Source organism: Callospermophilus lateralis, chromosome 3 (genome assembly GCF_048772815.1).
Source record: "Callospermophilus lateralis isolate mCalLat2 chromosome 3, mCalLat2.hap1, whole genome shotgun sequence".
Lineage (NCBI taxonomy): Eukaryota > Metazoa > Chordata > Mammalia > Rodentia > Sciuridae > Callospermophilus > Callospermophilus lateralis.
This window is the reverse complement of record NC_135307.1, coordinates 186,391,203-186,401,056: the sequence shown is the minus strand read 5'-3', so window position 1 is coordinate 186,401,056 and position 9,854 is coordinate 186,391,203. Positions and strand designations below refer to the sequence as shown.

The 9,854-nt window shown below is 56.1% G+C and overlaps 1 protein-coding gene across 2 annotated transcripts; it reads left to right on the top strand.

Moving 5' to 3' along the window:
* Positions 1-496: 496 nt before the first annotated feature.
* Positions 497-5,559, top strand: Pck1 (phosphoenolpyruvate carboxykinase 1). 2 transcript variants are annotated; one of them, XM_076851917.1, is made up of 10 exons: positions 497-602; positions 772-1,036; positions 1,435-1,616; positions 2,021-2,224; positions 2,316-2,503; positions 2,809-2,971; positions 3,394-3,618; positions 3,704-3,835; positions 4,206-4,301; positions 4,503-5,559. In XM_076851917.1, the coding sequence occupies exons 2-10, from the start codon at positions 813-815 to the stop codon at positions 4,955-4,957; spliced, it is 1,869 nt and encodes a 622-aa protein (XP_076708032.1). In that variant the 5' UTR covers positions 497-602; positions 772-812; the 3' UTR covers positions 4,958-5,559. The 2 variants fall into 2 exon arrangements, with proteins under 2 accessions (XP_076708032.1, XP_076708033.1); XM_076851918.1 differs by having other exon boundaries at positions 502-602; positions 803-1,036.
* Positions 5,560-9,854: the final 4,295 nt, after the last annotated feature.

Sequence of the window (9,854 nt, the reverse complement as noted above, 5' to 3'; positions counted from 1 at the left end):
TCATCAGCACCCAATCAGCTCAGAGGTGCAGATCTTTGCCAAGGAGTTGTACACTGGCCACAGGGTGTTTCTTCTCATGAGCTTTGGCTGTGGGGTTGACATCTCACTGTAGTGTTTTGTCAACCGGTGACTGTTGGCTCACAAAATGTGCTGCCAACAACATTGGAGGTCCAGGAGTTTCCCGGCCAGCCTTGTCCTTGACCCCACCTGCCTGTCAAAGAAAGGGTGGGTATGTTTTGCATCAGCAGTGAACAGGGTCAAAGTTTAGTCGATCAGAAGTTGTGTAAGGACTCACTGTGGCTGATCTCGGCCCGAGGCCTCCCAACACTCATTAACAACTGCTCAATGATTATCTCCCTGGATTTATTGTGGTGACTTGGACCAAAACATCCCTGACCGTGGCGCTGATCCAAAGACCTGCCCCCGACGTCACAGGCGAGCCTCCCTGGGTGTATCAGAGGGGCAGGGCCGTCCTCCACGGTATTTAAGACAGGAGGCTCCACCGCCAAGCACGGCCTTCCCACTGGGAACTCACAATCGCCAGCGGGAAGAACACGGCGAGCCTCCCTGGATCGGACGGAGACCACCCAAAACGAAGGCAGGTGGGTCAAGCTTTCTTATGTACCTTGCTGACAATTCCAGCAACAACACTAACTCAGTTTTCCCCGGGGCCCTGACTCTCTGGCTATGTGCAACCCACACACTGTCCATCAGATGTTCCGGCAGGCGTCTCCTGGTCCTTTTGTCCAGGAAGGCTGTTTTCTGTTTCAGGTGACCCTGGCATTTGTGCCCCTTACCACAGCTCTGCAGAAATGCCTCCTCAGCTGCACAACGGCCTGGACTTCTCAGCCAAAGTCGTCCAGGGCAACCTGGGCAGCCTGCCCCAGGCGGTGAGGGAATTCGTGGAGAGCAGCGCCAATCTGTGCCAGCCGGAGCACATCCACATCTGCGATGGCTCCGAGGAGGAGAACGGACGGCTGCTGGGCCGCATGCAGGAGGAGGGCATCATCAGGAAGCTGAGCAAATACGACAACTGGTAAGCCCGCCCTGTGGCCCACCCCACCCTCTCCTTGGCATCAGTGGAAAGAGGTGAATGAAGCTCTCTCAGGGGCTGCAGGTGCTTTAGAACCTTGATAAAACGGTCAGAACCATCGAGACAGGAGGACCTGGTGGAGCCACCGAGGCCCTAATTGAGCTGGGCGGGCAAATGCTCTTTGCAGCCTAGATTCCGGATTACGATGAAAGACAGTGCCCGCCCCCTAGCTAGTGGCCTAGTCAACGTCTTCCTGACAAGGTGCTGGCTGGCTTGGCCACGGCACTTCTAAAATGTGCCAGTGTGCTCCGTGTCCTGCTGGGCGTGGGAGAAATGTGACAATGCGAGATGGGTCTGTTCCTCACGGTGCTTGACTGAAGGGGACCCTGGGACTTTTGCAGCTGGTTGGCTCTCACTGACCCCAGGGATGTGGCCAGGATTGAAAGCAAGACAGTTATCATTACCCAAGAGCAAAGAGACACGGTGCCCATCCCCAAAACCGGCCTCAGCCAGCTGGGTCGCTGGATGTCAGAAGAGGACTTTGAGAAAGCCTTCAACGCCAGGTTCCCAGGGTGCATGAAAGGTGAGCAGGCCATTCTCCCGACAGGGCAAATTGACAGCACGCCAGTCCTCATGACACCTGCCCTGATGGCGACCGTGACAGCAAGGGAGCCCCCCCCCGGCCTCAATGTCTCCCACTCTGTGTGAAACGCTCCCCGTTCTGTTCTCAGACGTCTTGCGTGAGCCCTACAGGGTTCCACACGTGTGGATTTCACGCAGCCTGGCAGAGCCTAATCATAGCCTGGGAAAACATGGATTTGGGCATTTCTGTCCACTTTGCGGTGGACTTTGCTAAACCTTGGGGCTGGCGGCCATGAGGGTGATATTGACGGTGGGAGGCCATAGCAAGGATCCCTGCGGAAAATGATGCCAGCTGTGTTTGCAGGCCAAGGTCATTGCTCACCGTCCCCACTGGCCCCTCCCCAGGTCGGACCATGTACGTCATTCCATTCAGCATGGGGCCACTTGGCTCCCCACTGGCCAAGATCGGCATCCAGCTGACGGACTCGCCCTACGTGGTGGCCAGCATGCGGATCATGACGCGCATGGGCACGCCTGTCCTTGAGGCCCTGGGCCACGGGGAGTTCATCAAGTGTCTCCATTCCGTGGGGTGCCCCCTGCCTCTCAAAAGTAAGCATGCCACTTCAGAATTGAGAGTTGATAAAAAGTAAGCTCCTGCGCTCCGCACGTTCACACGCTGACGCGGCTGTGCCTGTTACAGGGCCTCTGGTCAACAACTGGGCCTGCAACCCAGAGCTGACGCTCATCGCCCACCTGCCGGACCGCAGAGAGATCGTCTCCTTCGGAAGTGGGTACGGCGGGAACTCGCTGCTGGGGAAGAAGTGCTTTGCTCTCAGGATAGCCAGCCGGCTGGCCAAGGAGGAAGGCTGGCTGGCAGAGCACATGCTGGTAGGTGCGGGGCGTCCCCTGGCTCGTGCTGGGAGGCCTGGGGTGGCAGACACAAGTCCGTTCAAGTTCCTGTCTGCGTGGGAGATTCATGGACAGGGAAACTTCTTAAGTAATTATGAACTCCACAGTCTATGTCCCTTCTGAAGGACCTCGGGCACAAGGGCCACCATGGAGATCCTGTGGACTTCATTCTTTTGAACGGAGATAGATCTTGAGGGTCCACCTTTTGGGAACTTCTAGGCACACCCCTAGACCTCGGGGTAGAAAAGCACAGAGACCTCAGTGAAGAACCCTGTCTCCTGCAGATCTTGGGCATAACCAACCCGGCGGGCGAGAAGAAGTACCTGGCGGCAGCTTTCCCCAGCGCCTGTGGGAAGACCAACCTGGCCATGATGAACCCCTCCCTCCCAGGGTGGAAGATAGAGTGTGTGGGCGACGACATCGCCTGGATGAAGTTTGACAACCAAGGTGACTGTCTTGGGCCCAAACGGTGATAAAAAGTGGACTCCTGTGGGTTATCGACCTCAAACACGGCCAGCTCTCCCAAATCCAGTGTTGGGTGTGTCGTTCAGTTAGTTCAGAGTCGGCAAAACCTCAGAACTCTGTCCTCTGCAGCCCAGCATTCTTTAACAATCTGGGTCAAACAGGCCGTGTATGGCTGATCGCTTATATACAAACATTGATTAAGATAAGTTGGTGGAAAATGAAAGAGGAGCAAAGAGTTGTGAGATGCACAGTCAGAGATGCACAGTCTCAGAGATGCCCGATGAGAACAGGCACGTAGTCTAGGGAGGGAAAGGGGTGGGGGAGCTTGGTACGGAAACCAGCGGGCAGATGCGAGGCTGCATGGCTTGGGATTTACCACCGCTTTTCCGGTTGGACCTGTGCAGGTAACTTAAGGGCTATCAATCCAGAAAATGGTTTTTTTGGTGTTGCTCCTGGCACCTCCGTGAAGACAAACCCCAATGCCATCAAGACCATCCAGAAGAACACCATCTTCACCAACGTGGCCGAGACCAGTGACGGGGGCGTTTACTGGGAAGGCATTGATGAGCCGCTGGCCGCGGGAGTCACCATCACCTCCTGGAAGAACAAACAGTGGAGCCCGCAGGATGGTGAGCCCCCTCTGGAGGCTGTGTGCTCTGGGCTGCAGGTGCCTGTTTGGGCCAGATGCTAAAGGGCCTCTCTCTCTTTTTGTAGGGGAACCTTGTGCCCATCCCAACTCGAGGTTCTGCACCCCTGCCGACCAGTGCCCCATCATCGACGCTGCTTGGGAGTCTCCGGAAGGCGTGCCCATCGAGGGCATCATCTTTGGAGGCCGCAGACCTGCAGGTGAGCTCTCCTCTGCTCAGGCGGGGGCACAGGGTTTTGGGAACTGAAGCCCAGTTGGAATCTCTCCTTTTCCATGACCTTGTCAGAGGGTGCCAATGAGCTGGAGCTTTCTTTCTCCAAATCCAGAATAACTTGCAAGCTCCGATGTAGAGCCAACTCGTTGGCTTCCTGGATCTGACCTAAGGTGGCTGGATTGGAGTTTACTGATTCTTTTGTGGCTCCAGTGGGTACAGGGTGCCTTAGCAGTTTTCTGTATAGCTGCTCAACTAAAAAGACGCCGTTTTGCCAAGTCATTTCATGTGTGCGATGACATCGCTGGTCTTAGAGTCTGAATGTCACAGGCTTGAAGTAGTTTTCTGTCCTTCTCAAGGTGTCCCTCTGGTCTACGAAGCCCTCAGCTGGCAGCATGGTGTGCTCGTGGGCGCTGCCATGCGATCAGAGGCCACGGCGGCAGCAGAGCACAAAGGTAAACAAAGTCAGGACTTGAAACCACATGGAGGGTGATTAGCGCTCTGGGCAGCCCCCCTTTGCCCCCTCTGTGTCTGTTTGTGGAGAGAAAGACGGGGGCAGGAAGAGAGAGAAGTAGGCATGCTATATCCACAGTAAATGACGGTCCCTCTTAAGTCTTTGGACACATCACTTACCAAAGGACCCCTCTCTTTAATAGGCAAAGTAATCATGCACGACCCTTTTGCCATGAGGCCCTTTTTTGGCTACAACTTTGGCAAATACCTGGCTCACTGGCTGAGCATGGCCCAGCGCCCAGCAGCCAAGTTGCCCAAGATCTTCCACGTTAACTGGTTCCGGAAGAACAAGGAAGGCAAGTTCCTCTGGCCAGGCTTTGGGGAGAACTCCAGGGTGCTCGAGTGGATGTTCAACCGGATCAATGGGGAAGACAGCGCCCAGCTCACACCCATCGGCTACATCCCGAAGAAGGATGCCCTGAACCTGCAAGGCCTGGGGGACATCGACCTGGAGGAGCTCTTCGACATCTCCAAGGAGTTCTGGGAGAAGGAAGTGGAAGACATTGAGAGATACTTGGAAGACCAAGTCAATGCTGACCTCCCCTCCGAAATCACCAGACAGGTCCTTGCACTAAAGCAAAGAATAAGCCAGATGTAATCAGAAGCTAAGGGCTTTAGCTTTACAATCATCCCCTTCCATTCCATAGGATGCACTCAGAGCAAGAGAAAGCGAGTCTTCCCAAATCGGCACCAGCAACAGCACAATGAGCACACTGTTGAGCAGATCAGAAAGGCACATTTAATTGTTCAGATGAAAAATACAGAGACCAGGCTAGGAATCAGGGAGATTGGGGGAGAAATCTTAGCAAGTCTCCAAAAATTGCATCCAATGCATGTTTTGTTTAACTTTAAGGTCACCTGGGCATCTAGTTGTTCAGTTTTTCCACGTTAGCTATACCAGTTAGCTGGAATGCACAGAAGAAAACACTTGAGCTGTATATATGTGTACATGTGTGTGTGAGCATTGTGTATTTGTGCATTGTGTATTTGTACTGTTATCTAAAACATATTTAATACCTTTCGAAAAATCGTGGGCAAGATTACCTCCTAGTTGTTAGTGAAAAGAAATGTTGCTTTGTTACTAATGTGTGTGTTTAAATTATTTTTGTATACTGTTGTTCCTTACCTTTATGTAATTGTAATCAGCACCCTTACCACTTCTCGGAAAAGATTACACAATAAACTTTTATAGGAAAGATGGATTCGACTTGCTTGGTTTCTCTCACCTAACATCCAAAGAGAGAGCTCCGATTGAATCCTTCTTAATCCCACCTCCATGCCCATGAAGGGGTGGGGGCTCACAGAACCACTTTGAGAAGCAGGTGAACTGCAGACCAGGAGGAGACCAGGGAGGAGACCAGGGAGGAGGTGGTGGGAGGAGGGAGCATAGAGGATGGGAACGAGGCTGTGCTTTGCTTGCAGGATCTGCTGGCGCCACTAGTTGGCGCCCTATGGCTAGGAATAGCAGTGCCGCTTCAGGGCTGTACTTGAAGTGTTTAATGTGAACTTTTGGGAAAAAAAAATGGTCTGGGGACTCAGCTGTCCCTAAGAATTGCATTGTGAACAATTTCAAAGCCTCTTTTCTTTTGACTCTTTTTTTTTAAGCAATACTTCCCCACTGTGTCATCCCTGGGAGAGAAATGACTTTCGGAAGGAAAGGCCAAGGAGAGCTCTGCTTTGAGAGCACTGGTTAAGCTCCTTCTGCATACTGTGGACTGTGGCTACACCCTGGGCTGCCTGAGAAGGGAGGTGGCATGGGTTGGCCCCAGGTGGGCCTGGAGACCTGGCTTGGTCTCCTCTGCTCCTGGCGTTTATTGGCTGTTCCAGAACACTCCAAACAAACCATAAACTTTATATCACATTTGTCTGCAGATAAACACTGCTCCCCTTGGCTGCTCTTCCCTCTGGGGTGGGCACGGTTCTGCCTTCACCCTGCACCACACCCCAGGCCTGTTCTCAGGTCCCCCGCCCCCAACGTGCTCCTTCCTGGTGGTCAGCCCTAAGGCTCCACTTGGACGGCGAAGCCGAGATCACCCCAGGTTTGCAGGTGGGGAAACAGATCTAGAGGGGTCCACCAGGGCTGGGACACAGTCCTGCCCCTTTAAGGGATGGATGACTGGATCTGGCTCCTCAGATAAATTGGCACTTTGTAAGACCAAAACCAGTGATGGGGGAAAACCACTTAATGGAATGAAATGCTCTCTGCGGTGCTAATTTAGATCAGTGGCTGCAGACTCCATCCCTCATCCCGCTTCCGGAACTCTCTCTGGACGTGCTCTCCGACTCCAACACCGAATGTGTGAAGGAGAGAGAAGAGGAGGCGGCTGGCCCGAGGCTGGCCAGAGTGGGCACCAGGCCTCACAGCCACCCCCTGGGGGCCTTTGAGCCAATTTCTTGAGTCCTGAAAAACAGGTGCAGTTTGTTGCAATGCATGTCCTGCCCTGGCATCCCATCCTGGCCCCTGGGCTGTCTCCACTGGCTCTGGGGGCAAAGCTAGTGCCAATCCCGAACTGCTAGTGCTCCTACACAGCATGGCCTGCCTGGCCTCCAGGGTGACCATGTTGCCACCAGGCCCTGGACGCCTGGGGACAGCTTAGGAGGTGACTCAGACACAATAAGAGATTTGGGGACACAAAGGACGCGCCACTTACCCCTTGTCATTGGCCGCGGACTCCGTTTCCCCGAGCACACCTCTGAGCCCTCCATCTGTCTCCAGGTCTTGGTTTTTAGGCTGAGATTTCTGGTTTCAATAACCCGGAAGCTAGGGCCTCATGGACCAGCATCTTCCTGTTGTGCCTGCAAGTGGGAGGACAGCCTGGGGGGGGGAGGCTCAGAGGGTGAGCGGCTTGTCACCTGGAGCAGGGATGGAGCCAGGTCATTCTGGGCCAGCCCTCCCCAGGGGACCACACGACCCTGAGCCCAACACCGGCTGACGTCTTCTACCCCTGACCCCCAGGAGCTCCTGGGCTGTGGGACCCCGTGTGAAGACCAGGACACAGGAGGGTCACACAGGTACTGAACCAGGACTACAGTGACGGGCCTCTCCCTCCTCCCTCTCTCCTGGAGTCTACCCTGTCCCAGGGCCCGGGACCTCCCACACACCGCGTGTCCCACACCACATGGACCTGTGCAGACGGTGGGCCGTGGGCCTCGCGGACTCCCTTTGTGCAGCCCTGAGCCACAGCAGGGCCTCTGCTGTCCTTCCTAGCTGCTGCAGTGGTGTTCCTAAGTGAGCCCCGCCTCCGGCAAGGGCTGTGGCCTGTGGCCTCCCTCCACCCTGCTCCTTTGCCCCAGGGGGCACCCTGCCCTGGCCAGCAGGCCCTCCTCGCTCGCCTCTGCCCCAGGGCCAGTAACATCCCCCGGGGGGCCCCCAAGGGTGAAAGGAAACAGCTCAGCTCAGCACAGGCCCTGGGTCAGTCCAGAGGGTCTGGACGGGAATCAGGGTCCGGCCTTCCTCTCTGTGAGTTGGAGGTAACTGCCCGAAACTCTGAGCCTTGGTTTCCTCAGCTGTAAAATGGGCATGAGAACATCTGGACCGTCTCAGGACTGCCGAGAAGATCCAATGAGATGGCCAAGACGGGGCTGGGCCTGCGGTGGGCAGTGAGGACGGCTTGTCTCCTTTTTATCCCATTCCAGGTCTTCAGTGCAGCTGGGTTGGGGCCCTGCCTGGTACAGGAGCCCCCTTTCTCCCACAGCAGCCTCGGGGCTGGTGACCAGCGTGGGCCGGGGTGGGAATGCCCTTCCCTGCAGGCTCCACCCAAGTGCCAGAGCCACTGGGGATGTCAGGGAGAGTGGGGAGCTCGGCCAGTCAGGGACACCGCCAGCAGCACCCCTGCCCCAGGGGCATCCCCTCCACCCCCGCCCCCCCAAAGACTTTAGCCAAAGGTCCCGAGTTGGGGTCTAGTCATTCTTCCTTTTATGTCCTTAGGGCAAAATCAAGGCTGGGCACAAAGAGGTCTCCCTAAGAATTCTTGTTACCAAGAATGCTCTTCCTCATGGCCCCAAATAGGAGCCAACCCAGTGCTCAACGACAGGGACCTAGAGAAATCGTAGTTCCTCCTGGATAGAGAACTGGGCGGCCATGTAAAATGACTCGGCAGAAGATCATTTATTGACATGGAATATTTGCCACTCCGTCCCGCGGGAGGGCAGACGATGAGCGCACGGTGGGGTTCTGCGTGTCTGTCCAGGCGAGCGCTGAAAGAAGACGGCACGGGATGGTAACCGCAGTGGTTTTGGGGAGTCCAGGCAGCTGGCCTCTGGCCTGGGGGTGTCAGCAGGACCCCTGGTGTCACCACGAGTTCAGGTATTGAACGCAGGAACCCTCCCCCCAGGGGCCCATCAGTGCCCGGTGGCTGGAGAAGAGAGCAGGGGTGGGCGTGGGAAGACCTAACCAGGGCTGGCAGGAGGGCCAGGGGACTGGCCACCAAGAGCAAGGTGGAGAGACCACGGTGCTTCACTCCCTCCAAGGCTGGCATCGGGTATGGCAGGGCCAGAGGTTAAGAAGCCGGAAGACCACCCCCCCCCACTGGCTGGTGAAGATCTGCTGCCCTGATGAACCTCCTCCCTGAGGCCCCCAGACTCCCCACACGGCTGAGGGGCTCCCACCCTGCTCTGGAGTCGTCCCTAGGTGGCCCCAACAGCCCTCCCCTGTGCCCTACAAGTGCCCTCCAGGATCCTGTGGCAAACCAGGCAGCTTGGCAGGGCCAGGGGCATCCCCTACACCGAGAAGACCCTGGCTCAACCTCCCTGGACAGCCATCAGGTCTCGTCCATGGGGGGTATGGGGGGCTTGGAACAGAAACTTGTTCTCAAGTGGAGCAGAGCGAAGCAGGTGATTTTGCCACGGTCCTAGGGTTTTTTCCTGCTCACGTTGGCACAGGAGCTCAGCAGAGCGGGGACCTGGGGAGAGGCTCTTGTTGAGGCCCCTCTAGGACGGTCACCTGGATTACAGGAAGAGCCCCAGCGCACAGCCCAGGCGGGGGCCGATGATTACAGAGCCCTCGCCGCACGCCATGTTCTCTTGGCCATCTGGGCCTCTCCGCAGCAGGACAAAGCTCAGAGGTTTCTCTGAGGCTCAGAGCTGGGACCTAGGGCCGCCGCAGAGGAGTGGAGGACGTCATTCGGTCCACAGTAGCATCGGAGTGGGGCCAGGAACACATTTGCCTCGCTGACACCTGCCAGCGTCTGTGGGTTGAGGCTGCTTCCTGGGGGTGCGCGGCCCACGCCGCAGGCCGTCTGGGCTGGGAGCCCCTGGGTAATGGGATATGCAGATGCGTGCGCCTTTGCCAGGCGGAATGGCGGGACTCTTCTCCAGGCGAGGCAATTTACAGCAAAATATGCTGTAAATATTTGTTCAGCCCAGGAAAATGACTTTAATTGCATAATTAAACTCGTTGTAGATGCTGCTTCCGGACAAAACGCTGGGGGAGAAGGACTGAGCCCACAGCTGTCCCTCGGAGCTTCCTGACTGGAGGGACCTGCTGCTCTTCACAG